This window comes from Fundulus heteroclitus, chromosome 13 (assembly GCF_011125445.2).
Source record: "Fundulus heteroclitus isolate FHET01 chromosome 13, MU-UCD_Fhet_4.1, whole genome shotgun sequence".
Lineage (NCBI taxonomy): Eukaryota > Metazoa > Chordata > Actinopteri > Cyprinodontiformes > Fundulidae > Fundulus > Fundulus heteroclitus.
The window spans coordinates 41,973,932-41,993,552 of NC_046373.1; the positions used below are offsets into that span (position 1 = coordinate 41,973,932).

The 19,621-nt window shown below is 37.2% G+C and overlaps 1 protein-coding gene across 1 annotated transcript in view; it reads right to left on the reverse strand.

Moving 5' to 3' along the window:
• LOC118556159 (major histocompatibility complex class I-related gene protein-like) overlaps positions 1-19,147 on the reverse strand; it is a 31,766-nt gene extending 12,619 nt beyond the window's left edge. Inside the window, exon 1 of the mRNA XM_036145820.1 lies at positions 19,046-19,147. Within this exon, the coding sequence (XP_036001713.1) occupies positions 19,046-19,097 (52 nt within the window). The 5' untranslated portion in view covers positions 19,098-19,147. The remainder of the gene's footprint in view (positions 1-19,045) is intronic.
• Positions 19,148-19,621: the final 474 nt, after the last annotated feature.

Below are 19,621 nucleotides of genomic sequence, written 5' to 3' on the forward strand. Positions count from 1 at the left end.
TGATATGGACACTACAGTGGGAAAGTGGGAGAAAAAGAAAAGGTGAAAGAAAAAGGAGAGAAAAGGAAGAGAATGATAAAACAATTATTGAAAAAAACATGTACTTCGTTTAATTGAAAATCTGCAGTTCCTATATTGTCCAAGAGGGGCGCTGTGTTTTAATTAGCAGATTAAGCTTCAGGTGTGGAAAAATTTAAATAATTTCTTAATTTTTATCTGTTTGATGTATTTTGTCATGCAGGACAGTGTTTTAAAGTTCCAAAAAATGTGAATAAATGTTTTTCAACATTGTTCAATCACTGTGATCAGTTCTTATGCATAATGCTCAAGTAAATGTTTAACTGAGTAAAAGTATTGTTGAAATTGCACATACTTTTCTTAAAAACGCTGAGGTTATTCATAATATATTGTGTAAAAGTGAAATTAATTTAATATAAAAATCAACAAGTCCACTTTTATTAGTTCTATTTAATCTTGCAATGAGTTTACTCGTGTGGCCCTCTTGAGATCAGATTAAGCTGAATGCGGCCCCTAAACCAAAATGTGTTTGACACCCCTGCATTAGAGAAACAACAATTTCTTTTTAAAGTTGTGTTTATTTAATGATTTCCTTTTTTTTAAAATGTTGCTGAACACATTCTATTATGTTATATAAAATAATATAATTGCTCACTGACCTCAACTCCATAAACATGTCAGACTCTAAAAGTTCACTTTGACTCTAATTAGAGATCTATTATATTTTCATTTTTTTGTAAAGAATGTTTTTTATAAGAGAGTATATAGAGACACACTTTATGCAAGAACCTTTTTAATATATAATAATTTTGGGTACTATGATTTAAAATAATCAGATGTTCTTCATATATAAAACTACAGCAATAAATTAGACAGGTTAACAATATTATTTCCACTCAGCAAAGAATAAACACTAAAAATCAGTACAATAATGTCAAAATCAATTTGGTTTTAAAATACATTTTCGTTTGAATGATGAGTTATATAAAAATTACGTTAAAATATATTGGCTTCAGTTGATATTATTAAAAGCAATGTCATGATCATGGTTTATACAACAGCTTTCAGCATCTTACTGAAGCAACAATCAGGTCCAACTGCTGAAGATTAAAACTGCTGGAAGATAAAACAGGATAGCATAGATTGGGCTTTTATCCTTTTATTGACAACCAAAATAGATTATGAGGTAAAAAATTGTACAGACATTAGTTCAAATAATCATTGCTAATTTTAAAAATAAAAATGGTACATTAGCATAATTGTAATTGGACATGACCCAAGAGTGTTTAGTGAAACCATAACAAAGATAATCTACAGTGATAAAATATAGTTTGACATATTTATTTGGAACAACAGTGTCATTCTTCCATGTTCAAATGTGTCGGCCTTTTTATGTTTACTTCGGAGGAAATAACAGAAAGACAAACTGAGTAGTTTAGCTTTGTGGTAAAATATTGGATGTTACTTAATTTCCTGAGATATATTTGAATGGATTTGAAAACTGCAAAATAACCCAGATTATCTAAATAATTTTTCTTTTTTTATCCTCAGCGAACACATACATTGACAGTAAACACACCTTTAGTGGCTGATACTTTAATTTGCTGCTTTTAGATATAAAATCCCTATTAAAGCCATATTTTGGAGTTTTTGTGTTTATTTTCCTGTTTGGTGTAATACCTAAAAATGACAGTGGGTGCTTCATCTGTTTAAATGGAGTCACAGGTAGTCGCACAGCAGGTGTGCTTATTGCGGCAGAAAAACAGTTGTTGACATCGTCGTCGTTGTTGTCGTCGTTTTGTTATTGATCACTGCGTTGCAGAAAATTTAACATCCTTTGGTTGTAAGTTACAATGTGTTTTCTGTGAGAGCACCGGATCAATAAATGTTCTACAATCATACCTGAAGTTTATTTATTGGATTCAGGAGGACGTTGCGTCAACTAAGTGCCAGTCAGCAGCCTCGTCGTAGCTAAGATTTGTTTTGTTTAGTTTTATTAAGAACAAGGGTCCGTTCTAAGTACGTTGCTTAAAACATCCAAGATCAAATGATACATCCAAGATGATTTCATCCAGCTAACTGGGTTCTTCGAACACACCTGTTGTTTATGATTAGTATGGCTGGATTGAGTTATCTGAGATAACTGCGCGTTCATGCGATTGTTTAAAAGGGGAAATGTGTCGATAGTAGAAACAATGATCAGCAGCGCTGCTATTGGCTGTTCAGCATGGCCAAAGAACGCCCACAGCAGAACACGAGCTTTTAATGGAAGGTTATGCCGAATTTGAGTCATTAATTAAAACGACAGGTAACATCTCAAAGTCTGCTAAAGCCAGGAGAGAGGGCTGGCAAAAAGTAGCAGACAAATTAATGCGTAAATACTGTCCATGATAGATGTTTGTATCATTTTCTACAGTATGAATTTTAGCATTTTAATAATTTCATAAGTGCAATGTTCTTTTATGTCAGAGCCTCCATGGGAGCCACTAGAACATGGGGAAAAAAGTGAAATACAAGAATATTCTACAAAATGGTAGCCTTTAATTATTATACTGTATTTTAAAAAGCAACTTCTTTCTCTTTTTTAAAAGCCACTGTTAAATTATGCGTTTGTCTGTTTTTAACAGCCACCAATAAGAAGGCTGAAAAAAAATCGGGTTCTTTTTACTTTTACATGTTTAACGCTTTTTCTTTTTCTTTTCACAAAATGACTCAAGGTGCCATCTGTTCCCTATATTAACGGCATCTTCAACAAAAGAAAAAGTATTTTGATAGAATTATTATTACTATGTCCACATATTTTATGTTATTTAGTATTTTCATTGTATTTATCATATATATTTACTCTTTACTACTAAGAAGTTTTAAGGTTTAGATCTCTCTCTTATAGTTGCAGAAGGCCTGCAGAAAGCAGAGAAATATGTTGTGACTATGATAAGTGTTTTTATGAACTCTATTCAGCCATCTGGAGTGCTGCACTGTGTGAACTGCTTGGTTTTATCTCGAAGGTCACAGTTATTTTGCTTATCCCTACCCCTTAGATTCAAAATGGAACCAGGGATTCCCTTTCCTAATAAATAGAGAGGGGGCGACGGATTTGCTTCAGATCGGATTTGGACATCTGTACAAAGCATCTCCGTTCGATCTCCTTGCAAGCTTATTTGAAAATCAATCTCATTGTTGTCTCTCCTTCTTGTGTTGTTAATGAATGTTTTAGGTGTTTGAACCTGACATTTAATTGGTCCTTCGAGCCGGATTCGAACATACAGGAGGATTTCCTCTGGGTGAGGTGAACTGGGTGAAAAGTCAGTGATCACTGCATTCAGATCCTTTTCCAAGAGCCTAGTCCATCTCGCCTCTGGGTTTCTGACTGTTGACAGGAAGTCCGAGGGAGGATTGACAGCAGTGGTGAGTGGAGTTTATTTAAAGGTATAAGAGTACCTGAGAGGTATTGCGCATAGAAGGGATAACGGAGTCCGAGAAAGTCCGTGATAACAAACCCTATCATCCTTGGCACTGATAGGTACACTAAGGGGTAACAGAGCCCAAAAAGTCTGTGTAGAAAAAAAAACAAAATAGGATAACGGCATCCTGAGAATAGGCCGTGTAATTCGAGGCAGGGCGGCAGAGTCCTACAAAACTAACGTCTGCATTGTGTGTTTGTGTGTATGACTGGAAAATTAAATACCACTAGGTATTTTCTTTTCATTTAAAAACAGTGGGATTGTAAGTAACAAGCCTTTGTGGAGGTCTAGCAAGAATTCTCCACTCGAAAGAGTTGAAGTGAGAATTACCACAACAGGTATTTTATTGTTACCCCACGGTGTAAAACTCCCAGCCTATAGAACACCCTTTGTGTTACAGGACTGGATCAAATTCATAAAAATGGGAAAGGGACAAAGTAAAACGTTGAAACAGCTCCAGAGTAAAGACTGGAAATTCATTGAACAGCAGGACCCTGATAAAATAAAACCTTTAGCTTCATGGGTAAAAGAATACAATGCAGGTTTAAGGGGTGATTCCACAAACAAAAATAGCTAAAATTCCAGGAAGGTATTATTAATAAATGAAGAGATTTAAAAGGGAATCCCACAGAAACAATTTGGGAGTCTTTGAAAAAACACCGGTTAAACAAGGAGGTATATAAAGGTCCCGTAGAAAAAAGAAAAGAAAAACAAAGTGTCGCAGTAGACTCTTTTCGCGCAAGCTGTCTGTCTGATATGTTTTGTTTTTGTTATATCTTGTCCAACGTAATGTGTCGTTTAATGGGATCATTGCATGAAAGGAGAGAATGTTTGAACCAACAGCGCTTGAGAGTGTGTGTGTGTGCGCGAGTGGGTCTGTGTGTGTAAATCTGGATATATGTGTGTGCATATGTGTGGCTCAGAATAGCGTCTGAGTGGAGAGATTTACAGTGGAGTTGATCTTTGTGAAGGGAGAATTTGGCCAGAATAGTGGTAAAAAGTTATTATAGTTGATATTTGGCAGGGGATTAAACATTTCTTTGAGACAACTGAAAAAGAAAAAAGAAAAATATATATTTTTTTTGTACAAGCATAATTTTAACTAGTGTCATTCATTGCAAAATTGCATATTAAGAATCCCAAATGAGCTTTAATACTTTGAGTAATTAAAAGATAAAATACAAGATTAATTGAAATAACAAAATTAATAGTTTGACAGCCTTAGTTTAGAGATAATACACCAGACTTATATCTGGTTGAAAAAAGAAAAGCGAAAATTGAATAAAAAAAGAGAAACGGAAACGGAACTAAAAGGACGTTGCACCGGGGAAAAGTTTACATGGGGGGACTGACTAGATACTTCCGTTGTGGATAAAAGTGTTCTAAACTGCTAATAGCGACGTATAACTTTCAAAAATGGATAAGCGTCCAGGTGTCTGCAAGACAAAGAGTTGCACCCTTGCGGGACTGAAGCGTAAAACCGTGTTTGGACGAAACACAGGGGGGGTCTTAGCCAGTGCACGCTTTCCACTTTTTAAACTAAGCGGGAACTTAACACGTTGAAAACATCTTTCAGCGTTGCCATAGATGTTTTGAAAAATATGAAAAACATAGATCTGTCTGTCTAAGATAATGAAAACACAGGCCTTCGTCTGTTTGTTTTTTCTGAATGTCATCGTTTCTATGTAACTGTATGGATGTATCTATTTAACTAAACGTTCGTCTGGGTGAACTAATTCAGTTTAGATTATAAATCATGGTTTCAAAGATGTTCATTTGTTTTGGGAGAACTGCAGCTCCCTAATCCAAATGACATTTTTTAAGCATGAACTATGTTAAATAAAACTAAAGAAGGGAAAAGAGACTTCAATAACAAAGTTTTTTTTTCACATTAAATATCCGGGCCGAATTCAACTGATACACGGAGGGATTAACATGGCTTAAAAGAAAATATTTCAGCTTTGTTAGAAAATTGTAACAGGCAATGAGCTGTACATAAAAGCTTGTTGGGTTTACTCCACTACAGAATTAACCAGTGACCCCATCATTTGTTTGAGCCCTAAATACAAACTCACTGAGATTTTATTGCTTATAACAATAGTGATTCATCACAAACCAGTCCATTTGAAAGAAGTTTAGAAATACATGATCTTTGATTTAAATAGATGTAAAAAAAAAAAAAAAAAAAAAAAACTGTGCTTTGGCTTTGATCAAACCTGTATGGAACTACATATGGTTGCTTTTCTAAGGTTTCTCTATTAATTTATTTTATTTCTTTTTACTTGGGATTTGAATGCAACTAATGAGAAATTTTGAAAAGTGTCAAATTATCAGAAGGCAACGTTACACGCGTCATCAGTTACAAAATCATCTGATGTTATTAGTTATGCTGAACTGAGGTGAACCTCAGAGGGACAGTATAACCTGAGAAGGACAATAGATATGATAAACAAATCTGACCATGATGTAAACATCTGAATGTTATGGCAAGGCTGGGTCTGTGTGTTCTGGCCTGGGAGCACGAAAACTATGTCAGAGGGAAAAATAAAATAAAGCCAGCTTCTGAAGGGTTAAATTCTAATTCTAATCTTGGGTTGTTTTGGGTAGCCTTCTCAATGTGCTTACTGGGAAAACTCTTATCATTTATAGAGAAACACTAGAAGCTCAAAAAACCTAAAAGACAAAATCATTGCTTTAAGGTTTAACGCTTGACCAATTGAGATTTGGGAAGTTATGTATAAATAAAGATATTACTAACAGCAAATACACATGGTCAATGGACCAGAAGGATATCAAAAGTTTGTAATAAGTCAAAAACCTATGTCCAGGCCCGTATTAAGACAATGTGGTGCCCCTGGGCACTATACCTCAAAGCCCCCCCACCCATCAGACATAATCAAGGGGATTTCTGTAATGTAATTTACTATTTACTAACTTACACAACTACATGTAGGCATATGAGCAGTGAGCAATATTCAAATATCTCATTTTAAAATGTTGAAATCGAAAAGTACAGCTTTTGATGTCTGTTCATTTTGGATTAATTTTATGTAGCGTTAGAAAAGACGATACATTTGAACGTACTTGTGGACCAGCTCAACTATGACAGATTGGGGAGGGGGAGTGATAGATCATGTAGCCTAATCTTGATTTATTTATAATTTTTTTATTATTGTGACATCAGTGTTCACAAAATGAATAATGCATGGTCTTTCAACAATTTCAAGTAAATAATATAACAATTTATGAAAAATATATTTTTAAAGCATGTGTCATGTGGTGCCCCCCCCCCCCCCCCCCCCCCCCATGGTTGGTGCCCCTGGGCACTGGCCCACTGGCCCTTATGGATAATCCGGCCCTGCTATGTCATATTGGAAAATACATAATTGTGCTCCTTGGGAGACAATTTTGTTTTTTAGTTATTTATTTTGTTTTGATTTTTTTCCTTTTAGAGATGTTTTGAACAGCGTTTCAAAAGAAAGGTGGTGTCTTAAAAATGTTTGTTGCTTTATGCTATTAACAGTTTTGTCTTTCTGCTTCTTTTTCTTTGCAAAGAAACCTGGTCAATATGATAGGAATGTGCTAACAGAGAGATTTAGTCTCTTTTTAGACATTCTCAGATGCGAGTGAATACCAAAACGGTGCTGCAGTGACATGAGAGCTGGTCCATGGGACAAAAGAGAAAAGGTGATGTCATTGACTTCAGCCTGATCCAGTTTTGAGTTTTATTTTGTCAGAGGCAAAGTTTGATTTATTTTTTTAATTATTTTATTTCTTTTATGTTTGTCATGTTAGAGGGAACACAGCGGTTAAAATGTTTGTGACTGCTTTGCTGTAATTTCTTTCAACCTATGGAGCGTTTCTTTGGCAAAAAATGCTGGCAGAATTCATTCTGTTTGCAGGCGTGAGGACTGGAGGATGGACTCTTGAAGGGAAGGAGAATGTTGTGCTTAAGTCAGACATTGGACTGAAAATGGACGATGGCAAGGACTATGACTGAAGCATCGGACAACCTTTGACAACAAACACAGATGAGTTCTGCAGACACGACTTCATGCATTTCACTTCAGATTTTCTTGTACACAATTAAAACAAAACACACATTACGAAACATATTAACATTATGTAAAGGTGAAAACTTTTAAAGAAGCAACTTGATGGAATCATAGAGCAGCCTAATAAATTAAGTGGATATTATATCAACAGTTGAATAAATAAAGGATTTAATTAGTTTTCACTATATAAGCAGAGTAACCTGAACTTTTAAATTAAAATTTAATTCAATGAACATCTTAGAGTAAGCTGATTTCTGCCAATCCGGCAGGCATCAATAAAACAGTAACAAAAGCTTACTGGCTAAAATGGATAAGGTTGCAATAGAATTAGCATAATGACACATCTTACTAACTAACATGGGTAGATTTAGGATTAAAGCATCAGTGTACAATGGTTACAATATTTATGGAGATTTAATATCTCTTGACTAGAACAAATAACTCAATAGTTCTTTTAACTGGTTGTTAAAACATCCTAAGGGGAAGAACACATAAAACAGAGGTTAGCTAGTTGTTAACCTGAGGGCTTTTAGATCAGGATAATTTAATGGTTATCCTCTTACATACAGAAAAGAAGTAAGATTAATTTAATTAGATTAAATTATGGGGACATTTTGGATCTGGTCAGGATGGTTGGGGGGCTGTGATGATAAAAGGGTAACAGCTTGAAGGTGATATCAATGAATGAAGGTTTTCTCTGAGGAACATTAAAGCAGCAAAGACACCCCACATTGGAACTCCTGTTTTGAACGGGACGTAAGGTGAGATCCTTACAATGAGAGACGTTCCACACAGGGCGGTGTGGAGACCCCTGGGGCATGGCACCCAGGACGAGCTGCTGTGGACTTGACACAGCTGGTGGAACCAGAGGGACGACAAGGTGGTCCCACATGTCATCTGACACCTAACACTGACTGTAAAGGGTTCTGGGTTTTCAGGGTTGCTGAAAACAGAAAGCTTCAGAGAACCTTAACCTTTCCTGACCAGGCACTAAGAATACATAGATCATAGATCAGATTGCAGAGGCCTAGACAAATAGGAACGCAGAGACGCGTTCATCCAACAACTTCTTAATCAAAGTCCTTAATCCTCAGTTTAAGATAAATAAATAAATAAATAATCACAATGTACACAATGTAAGGTTTACTGTATTTTAGGATTAATTTGGGAACTAATTCTGATTTGCTTAAGTAGCTTTGGTTGTTCAACAATGTTAGAACATTTTCAAAAAACTTCTGTTCTCTCCTGCTCTCTGCTTTGTTTTGTGTTGTAGAACCTTGGCATCCTTGAACAGTAACAGCATGGTATAAATATTTTGTCTTTTCTGTGCAGAACAGCACCTCACTTAAAAAAAAAAAAAAAAAGAAAAGAAAAAAAAGAGAGAGAGAGAGAGGGAAAAGGCTTTCACATGGAAAGGCTTTCTTTTTCTCAGTTGGGTTTTTTAAAATAAAACGGGAAATGACATGAAACGAATATGTTGATGAAATTATGTTGCAGAGAACTTCAACTGTCAGACAACAACAGTTAAGACACACATTGAAAGCATTCTGTTAAGAATTACTATGAATTTACTGCAGATACATTTGAACTTAAAGATTACTATTTTAATTAATAATTAAATTGCAGAATTCTGAGAGCTAAATAATTGTGGACAGAAATATCTTGAATGTGAAAGTGCTTGGAGGATGTTTTAATAAATGACACATGAAAGGGGTTTTGATAAGAACACTAATTACACCTTGTTTCTGTTCTCCAGTGGAAACAAGGACTCGTGTCTGCAGACCATCTTCACAAAGTGTTTTATTAGAGAGAAATGCAAAATAAAATGCTCAGTGCCCATCCAGAACTGAACACTTATTACCATCCAGCTCAATCGTCCAGCCTGAGAGGAGAAACCAAGAAGAGGACTGGGGATGAAGAAGCCAGAGAACTCTGATTTCTTATTCTTCAACGGGAGGAGTTGCCTGAAGAGACCCTAAGCGTGATTAAATTATTTTCTGCCTTGTGCCTGAATGGCCTGAAGGCTTTCTTAACTTTGCGTTCTTGACGTTTTGGACTCTTCTCATATTGTGTTACTGTTTGTTTAACTGCTCTGTTCTACTGACTTACTTGTTTGATTTTTGCGTGTTTTAAGACATCTACACTGTGATGTTGCATTATGTTCAATATGATTTTATGGTAAAGAATGGAAACTGTTTGCTTCAGACACACAAAGACCTACGGTTTATGCAATTTTTTTCTTTGATATAGGAAGAACCAGGGTCTGATTGGCTCTAAAGATCCTTTAATCTTAGCTGGTAATGGTAACTCCTAGTTTCAATACAGGGACTTCTCGCTCAGATTGGCCGAGAGCAGGATTTCACCTGGGGTCAAATCAGTTTTTATCATCTTTTAGATAGGATGAATTTTTCTGATGACAAAGACCCAGCCTGCCCTCTGATGCCCCTCAGTGGTACTCCTGGATTTGTAAGGTAAAGTGATGGATGATTGTCCATGGGAATGGTAAATGGAGAACCAAGTAAGGGGTTTTACAGGGTGGGGGAAGAGTAGACGGATTCGACCTTGGTTACTGAACAGTTTTTTCTTATCTAGTCTAGTGTAAAATTCAAATAATGTGCGCATAGGGACCTAAAACAGGCCTTACTTAATTAGATGAACCCTAAATTGTAAATAAAAGCTAAACCTTTCTTCTTGTGTGATACAACTCTATGAAGCATTCATGTTGATCTGTACTAAAGTTACAGCACTGCCCGGTTCCAACACGGGAACCTTCAATGTTGTGGAAAATATTATTCAGCTGTACGCAAGATCACGGTTGAACCAAAGGACTGTGTTAATAAGCTGCTACTTTTTAAAAAGAAAGAAAACATCATGAACGATTGAAGTGAGATGAGAAAAAAGAGTATATTAAATGATAACAGGGGGGAATGATAGAATTATTATTACTATGTCCACATATTTTATGTTATTTAGTATTTTCATTGTATTTATCATATATATTTACTCTTTACTACTAAGAAGTTTTAAGGTTTAGATCTCTCTCTTATAGTTGCAGAAGGCCTGCAGAAAGCAGAGAAATATGTTGTGACTATGATCAGTGTTTTTATGAACTCTATTCAGCCATCTGGAGTGCTGCACTGTGTGAACTGCTTGGTTTTATCTGGAAGGTCACAGTTATTTTGCTTATCCCTACCCCTTAGCTTGACAATGGAACCAGGGATTCCCTTTCCTAATAAATAGAGAGGGGGCGACGGATTTGCTTCAGATCGGATTTGGACATCTGTACAAAGCATCTCCGTTCGATCTCCTTGCAAGCTTATTTGAAAATCAATCTCATTGTTGTCTCTCCTTCTTGTGTTGTTAATGAATGTTTTAGGTGTTTGAACCTGACCTAAAAAAAAAAATACAAATTAAGAGGAGAAATTGAACTCCACAACGTGAAAAAGAGAAAAACTGCACTAGAGATCGAGTTGCTTCAAAAGGACCTTCAGAGTAAACTCTGATACACCATTTTACACATAGTAGTATTGCTGACTTACTTACTGCAGGCAAAAGATGACTTGCTGACTTTTCTTTATAAATAATTGTTTAAATAAAACGACAGGAACAAAGCATTATTTGTTTCGTCTTTTATTGAACATAAAAAAAATGGTGTTCCACAATTCTGTCCCTTCCTCTGCCACTAGGTGGTCCAAGTGCGCTGGCTAGACACAGACTTCCCTATCTCCTCCGCTACGATCTAATCCTGTTTACATGAAATAAGCCTGCTCGGGAGCAGGCTCAACTTTGCGCACATGTTGCTATGACAGCAAGTCCGGGATGAGTTTCGAAGAACCAAACGATCCAAGATCATGCCAAATCGTCAACAATGAAATCCAGCTAACTGAGTTAGCGACGTACGAAGAACGGACCCCAAGTCACTGTAACAACTGATATCATTTTTCAAATGATGTAATAGGTCCCGCAACAATATTAAATTATGTACAAATTCTGATATTTCAATGATGACTAAAATACCAGAATTTGCTAAAAATTTATAAATGTATTATTTGTCACTTTATTTAAAACAAAAAAATTACAACAACAATTTCAAAGTACAAAATTCAGGCACAAAAAACACTTTTCTACACAATGTTGTTCAACATAAAACTGCTAAATGGCCTGTACTTAAAGGTATACTATGCAACCGGGGTTGATTTTCCAGCGAGGCTCCCCCAAGAGGGCGAAAGTAAAAGTGCACTGTCGTAAAGATGCTCAGCTGTTCTGGTTCCTCCGTCAAGCCAGGCGCGGTTGTTTTGAGCTTAGCAGACAGGCGAACGCAACGAAAAGTGGAAAAAACGGCAGTACAAACAATGACTAACACAGTGAAGGTATGAACATCAAGCTTCCCGCAGCGCTATCTTGGCGAGGCGGTCGCCGCCGCGCCAAGCCGCGACCGCCGCCGCCTCGCCAGTTTTATTATTATTATTATTTTTTTTAATTTTTTTTTATGTTGGCGAGACGCTACCGCCACCGCCTCGCCAAGCCGCAGCCGCCGCCGCCGCGGTAGCGTCTCGCCAACATACAAAAAAAAAATAATATATATATATATTATTATTATAATAAAAATAATAATAATAATAATAATAAAACTCGATATGCTTGCATGTTTATTTGACGTTAAACTTTGCACTGCTGAGCGGAGCGGGGGGGGGAGACAAACTTTGCACCGCTGACCGGCGGAGCGGAGCGGCGCGCATATCGAGTTAGTTTTATCTTTTTATTATTATTTTTTTGGAATGTCGGCGAGGCGGTAGCGTGAGGGAAACCCTACAATGTTACTTACAATCGCATCAGCAGAAACGCGAGGTCCGCGTCAGCCTTGCAGCCTTCTATGTTCACCCGTGTACGACTCCTCTCTCTGTCCAGAGCCCTTTTCCTCTTTCTTGCCTGCTCCAACATGGGCTTTCGCTGTTTTCTTGCTGGTTCCGCCATGATAACTGCACAAATATCGCCACTGCGCTACCAACGAGCACACCTTTCACTGCGGGCGTGTAGCAGTTCTCGCCGTAAAGCAAGACTGACTCTCGCGATGCACACGAGACTACTGAGCCTGTGTGTGCGGGCCGAGGGCTCCTGCAATTGCAAGTACGGTATTTCCCCCACAGACCACCAGGGCGGCCGAGAAAGCCTTAGTTCAACCTGAAATGACTCATTTAATCATCCAAAACGGTATGGAACATATTAATTAACTGAAAAATGTTGCATAGTATGCCTTTAAATAAAGTTTTATCAAGTCCAGCGGCCCCAGAGGTCTTTACACTCCAGTCAGCCTTTCACACCATGTAGGTGTTAATGTACCAGTAAGTTAGGATACAGCAGCCAGACAGTTTACTTTAGTGTAGCAATACTTCATAATATTTACTCATGTAAAAGCAAGAAGTACAATGCAGTAAAACTACTCCTAAAAGTACATTTTGTTCAAAAAGTTACTCAAATAAAGTTAACTGAGGAAATGTAACCAGTTACCACAGACCTCTGAGGAGGAATTGCTTCACATGGGCTCTGTGTCACTTTAGTAAAGTTAGAAAGATATTCACAGATTCGGCTTTTTCGGATCAATAACTCATCGGCGGATGATTTATTCTACAAAACAGACACGTCTGTGCAACCACAGCAAGGCAGACAGTGAGCTATAACCGTGGTTTCCTCAAAACGAGTCTCCCACCGCGCAGGGAGAATTACATTGGACCCAATGCAGAGCTCGCTGGTCAGTTGCTACCCCAGAAAAATTATCAGAGAGAAATATTCAAAAGCGTCACCAAGGAGAGGTGGATTGTTATCAAATTTATTTCATGTGTATCTGATCTCATGTATACCATACCACATTTATTGTATTTGAAAATAATGCATTTTTTGAGGAATTTTCCAAAGCCTAAATGGCAAATGGCACCTCTATTTTATTATTAAAATAAGTATAAAGTGACAAATAACTACACTATAGATCATTGTAGTGCCACCAAACTTGTAGAATACATAGATCACTTTATCTAGCTCATACTACAACTCTGACTTTAGGAAAATGTGCTAAATTGTATTTTTGGATAATTTTTGTATTGTTATTACAAGCAAATAACAGCCAATAGGCACATAGATCATCGTAGTGACACCAAACTCACCCTACACATAGATAACCTCATCTAGTAAATACTACAAGTCTTAATTTAGGGAAATGTGCTTAACTTTATTTTTTGACATTTTTTCATTGTTATTACAAGCATATAATAGCCAATAGGTACAGTATAGAACAGTGCCACCAACCTTGTAGAATACATAGATCACTTCATCTAGATCATACTACAACTCTTACTTTGGGAAAATGTGCTAAACTATTTTTTTTAGATTCTTTCATTATTATTATAAGCATATTATCACCAATAAGTACAGTATAGCTCATTGTAGTGCCACCAAACTCGTAGGACACATAGATAACCTCATCTAGTTTATACTACAATTCTTACTTTGGAAAGATAGACCAAACTCTATTTTTGAATATTCTTTCTTTGTTATTGTAATCATAATATCACCAATAAGTACAGTATAGATCATTGTAGTGCCACCAAACTCAGCCTATACATAAATAACCTCATCTAGTTCATACTACAACTCTTACTTTGGGAAGATGGGCCACAGATATTTCTAATACTCTCCATGTAACATTAAGGGCATAAAGTATTATCATCATCCACAAAGTAACTTTTATAAGTTGTAGGGTGAAAAAAATCACATCTACACCTTATCAGATTTATTTACAAAGCAACACTTGGCTCGTGAATTTTGACTCGGAATTGTGAGGAATAATTTCACATAAAATATAATACAAATCTTTCTCCATCGTTTTTATTAGCAGTACTCAGTTTGAACTGCAGGAATCTCTAAGCCAACACTCTTGCCCTGGAAACCATTTTCACCATTTTTTTTTCTTTACAGGTATAACATTAACTAAAAGTCAACATGGAGTCTAAAAACATGACATTTTCATGTGTTGTCATTGATTTTTACTTTATTTCAAAGATGTTTGAGCTTTGGTTAGTTATTTCATTTATTTCATTAAATGTGCTGGTATTGAGTTTTTACCTCATGGCCACTACCGTGCAACCACACCACCAGACACAATTAGACCAATTAGATGCTTAGTGTAATGAAGTCCCAGCCAATCATGATCAGCCATCAATTAAGGTCAGTAGAGCAATAATCTTTTACAGTTTAGCGGAAAAAGAGATCATGAGGAAGTTGAAATATCAACAGAATTTCCACGGTAAGTCAAACCATTTTTCTTTTCCTTGTCATTTTGATAGTTCTAATGAATGATAAATGTTTATATGCCAGATTAAATTCAGTTTTGATTGTGAGCTGAAGCTTGTGACCTGATTCAATGCTACATTAATTTATCCTCTCTTTAGCTACATATGTAACTGTTAGCCAAGTTAGACATTTTAGATTTAGACTTCAACAAGCTCGTTTTCGTTTCACTTGTATTAGGTCAAATTTGAATAATCTTTTTAGTTCTATATATTTAGTAAAATATTTAGGTACTTTATAGTCTTTGATATACAGCATTCTTGTAGGGCCTCAGCTTTGCATTTTCCTTTCCTTAGGTTACAAGCTTTTAAGACAATAGGTAGGTTAAAAAAAACAGCAGGCAATTCCCACGGAAGTCTCCCTCAATATCATGCCGGAAACAAGACATAAAGCGATATTCAGGTTTATAGCTATGTTTGTGGAGCTGTATGGGAATCTTAAATATTGTGATTTTTATTATTCAGTGAGATTTTATTTTGTGTAAGTTTGCAGGAACAAACTGTATGCTAATGTTACATTGTTTGATCATAATGCAAACGGTAAATGAGAGGTTAAATAGTCTTTGGTTGTAATATAGTTGTTATCGGTATAAGCCTTTCTGCATCAATAAAGCCAATGTTATGTTTATTCAACATGTTCAATTTATATGTGTGCCGTAAATTTGGTGGCACTACAATGATCTATAGTCAGGGGTGCACATAACATTTTGGATGAGTTACTCAGGTGAGTACCAGAAGATGGTGTTTGTTACTCACCCCATTTGTAGCGTGGTCTTATTAAGCTCAGTCTTCCTCACTGTCCTCCTCAGTGTTGCTCCGACTGTCCTCTGCTTCAGACTCCTGCGTGGTAAATGATGCTGCAGATGCACTTCCCTGTCCTTGGTTTAGCCTCCGATTAGCTGTCTCCATCCACAGGTCTACAGCTGGCTTTGGGTTAAATGTCTCTGTGGTCTGCCTTGACAGATGAATGTGCATCAGGGCTGAGAGACGAGCATGTGACAGACGAGATCTGTACTTGTTTTTTATTATGCTGAGATGCGAGAATCCCCTCTCACAAGCTGCACTGCTTAAAGGCAGTGTAAGGGATAGCTTAACCACCTTGTTGATGTTGGAGTAAGTAACTGGGTTACTTGTTTTTACAATTTGGACCAAGTCATACACAGATGAGGCCCCCAGGCGTTTTCCTGCCTGCTTTAAGCGCATCCATTCTGTCACAGTGGTGTCTTTATCAAGCTGCAAGGCAGCCTCATATTTCTTGAGAATGCTGACAACTGTTGTGTTTCCAAAACTGTGGAGGTCTTTCATTTCCTCCGGCCATGTTGAAGGATCAAATACTAAAAAATTATCACATGACTTGAGGGAGTCATATCTGATTTCAAACTCTTCAATTAACCCCCTAAGTATGTGTGTCTTGTCTCTGTCAGCATCCACATTAGAAGCAGTGTGTGCCCTGTAGTGGCCTTCACCATCAAGCAGTAGTGTGAACTGTCCAATGGCTACCATGAGTTCATCTTTACATTCTCCAATGGTCAGCTTTTCCTTCTGAAAGTTAATGGATGTGGTTTTCAAAATGTTTCCAATGTCAAGCATGTTCAACAGAAAGCACTGAAAACGCTCTGTGCAGATTTGTCTTGATATTTTTAACAGTGTTTCATGCCTCCATGCAGACCATCTGATATTATGAAACTTACCCAGTTTCACAAAGGAGATCCCATTTTCTTCACACAGCTTCTTCAGTGCAGCATTTTTTTTTTGCACCCCCTCTTTGTAAGTAAAACTGCAGCAGCTTGACCACAGTGCGATTAAATGCCTCACAGTAAGGAACGGTGCGATCGGCCGATTTTGCGCAATTCTCCAGTGTGTGCGCGGTGCACAAAATGTGCACAAGGGAGTCTCCGACTGCAGCAAGTTCCCTGAGTTTTGGCACAACGCCATTGTACATACCGACGTTGACAGCAGCCCCGTCTGTGCACACCGCGACCAACTTTGTTGTCCAGTTATCCAAGCCGGTGTCCTGGAAAAGTCTCACAAGTCCGTCTGTTATAGCCTGCGCGGTCCGGTCAGCACCCAGTTCGATAAGTCCGAGAAAGTCGGAGGTAAACTCTCCGTCGCTGGACACAGACACAATATAAACGATTTCCTGCTCAGTTTTTGTGATGTCCTCAGATCCATCAAAAATCAGGCCCCAAAATTCAGCAGACTGCAGCTTAACTCTTAACTCCCCTGTGATGGTGTGAGCGATGCTCTGCATGATCCGTGTGCCGCCTTCGCGTGAATGATATGCACCTCCGACATTTACTCCCAGCCGCTTCAGTAAGGGAATGTCCTCAGCAAAGGAAGACATAGGACGTGCATGTTTAGCTTTATGGAAGGCGAGGAGAAACATATTATGGAGAGCTTGCCGCTGTTCATCATTCAGTTTATCTCGCCATCTGGCAAGTGGTGCGACTGGACAGTTCTTGTCGGCTAGCTTGTTTATTAGCAATGGCTTGCACCACATTCATGTGCTCCTTGCTCTTTTCATGTTTGTCAAATAAAGGATGGTTGAAATTCTTTGAGCCTTTATAGAACGCACCTGTTTTGTCTGCTAGATTTGGATGCGAGCGGCAAATCTTGCACCACATTTCAGTGCGCTCCTCGTCGGCTTCAAGCCACGGCACGTCCTGGAGCCACTTTTCTGAAAAAAGTCTTTTCTTCGGCTCGGGTCCAGTTTGGCGTTTCTTTGTTGGTGGCTGAACGCCAAAGAAGGTGCTTAATGTTTGTTGTTTTTTGGACATCTTCGACAGTAATTCAAAACAGGTGTTGATAAGCTGACGGTCAAGCAGTACGCAAATGCGCGTAGTAATATAATTGACGTTACGCGTTCCTGATTTGTGACGCGCATGCGTACCTGCGTACCAGTTATGTGCACCCCTGTCTATAGTGTACCTATTGGCTAGTATATGCTTGTAATAACAATGAAAAAATGTAAAAAAAAAAAAAAAAAATTAGTTTAGCACATTTTCCCAAAGTAAGAGTTGTAGTATGAACTAGATGAGGTTATTTATGTGTTCTACAAGTTTGGTGGCACTACAATGATCTATGGTGTACCTATTGGCTATTATATTATATCTATCTATCTTGATAGATAGATAGATAGATAGATAGATAGATAGATAGATAGATAGATAGATAGATAGATAGATAGATAGATAGATAGATAGATAGATGGATAGATTTTCCCAAAGTCAGAGTTGTAGTATGATTTAGATGAAGTGATCTATGTATTCTACAAGTTTGGTGGCACTACAATGATCAATAGTGTAGTTATTTCTCACTTTATACTTATTCTAATAATAAAATAGGTGCCATTTGCCATTTAGGCTTTGGAAAATTCCTCAAAAAATGCATTATTTTCAAATCCAATAAATGTGGTATGATATACATGAGATCAGATACAAATGTAATAAATTTGATAACAATCCAATGACAACATTCAACGCTGTTGAATATTTCTCTCTGATTATGTTTCTGGTGTAGCAACTTGCAGACGGTCCCTAAGTATCTGCGGAGCCGCGAGCTCTGCATTGGGTCCAATGTAATTCTCCCAGCGCGGTAGGAGACTCGTTTTGAGGAAACTACGGTTGTAGCTCACTGTCTGCCTTGCTGTGGTTACAGAGAGGTGTCTGTTTTGTAGAATAAATCATCCGCAGATGAGTTATTGATCCGGAAAAGCCGAATCTGTGAATATCTTTCTAACTTTACTTATTTCGCACTCCACCCGATCCGGACCAGGTACATTGTTATCTGCACCGTATGCCCATCGTAAGCAAGACTGTTTAGTGAAATAAAATTATAAAATAATCTACGGTTAATAAAGTTTTATTTGATTTATTTTTTAGAAGCAGTGCTTTTACTCCGTGCTCAAATGTTTCTCCCTTTTCAATTTCCGTGTTTACAGTAAGAAAGAGGAAGACAAATAGTTTAGATTAACTTTGTACTAAAATGCTGAACGTTACGCGATTTGCTAAATTCTATTTATTTAAGAATCAACACTTTAAATGTTAAGGATTGATTTGAAAACTTTGTTTGCTTTATTATGCCACCTAACCAAGGGTACATTTCCTGTAGACTAAAATCATTTGTTACATGTGAAGAAAACAGTTAAGGATAAAAAATATTAACTTACCCGCAGCAGCACTGTATATTCTAATGAGAAGCAAAAATATACATTTTAACATCTTGAAGCCTATTTCATCACAGCCATAAAACCTGACTCGTCTTCCGACTCGTTAATGTCAGCAGCTCACCCAAGAAGTAAAATGGCTGTTAATATGAAAACAAGCCAATGAAAATGTATTCTGACTGTGACGTCACTAAGATCTAGGTGACTGGGGTTGTAAACGAAAGTGAAACTGCTTCTCAAATATTTTACAGATTTCAATTGACTTCGTATCCTGAGAAGTTACCGCTTTTCTTTCTGATACTGCCGGGACTTTTTCTTATATTTTTAGTTTCCTGTCAAAACAAGAAACAAAATTGTTTTTTTTGTCAAAGTTCAAAATAGACTGTTTTAAATATCAAATGCCAGGCTTCATTACCCTATTAAATATTGAATGATTGTTGTCTAGACTTCCAGCTTTCTCTACTCTGAGATAAAGTTGAGCTGTTCTACTGATTATTACTCCATGTTTCTACAGGGTGTATTCAAGATCACTGCCTAAAAGCAGCTTCTGTAATAAAATTTAAAAAAATGCGCTAAAAA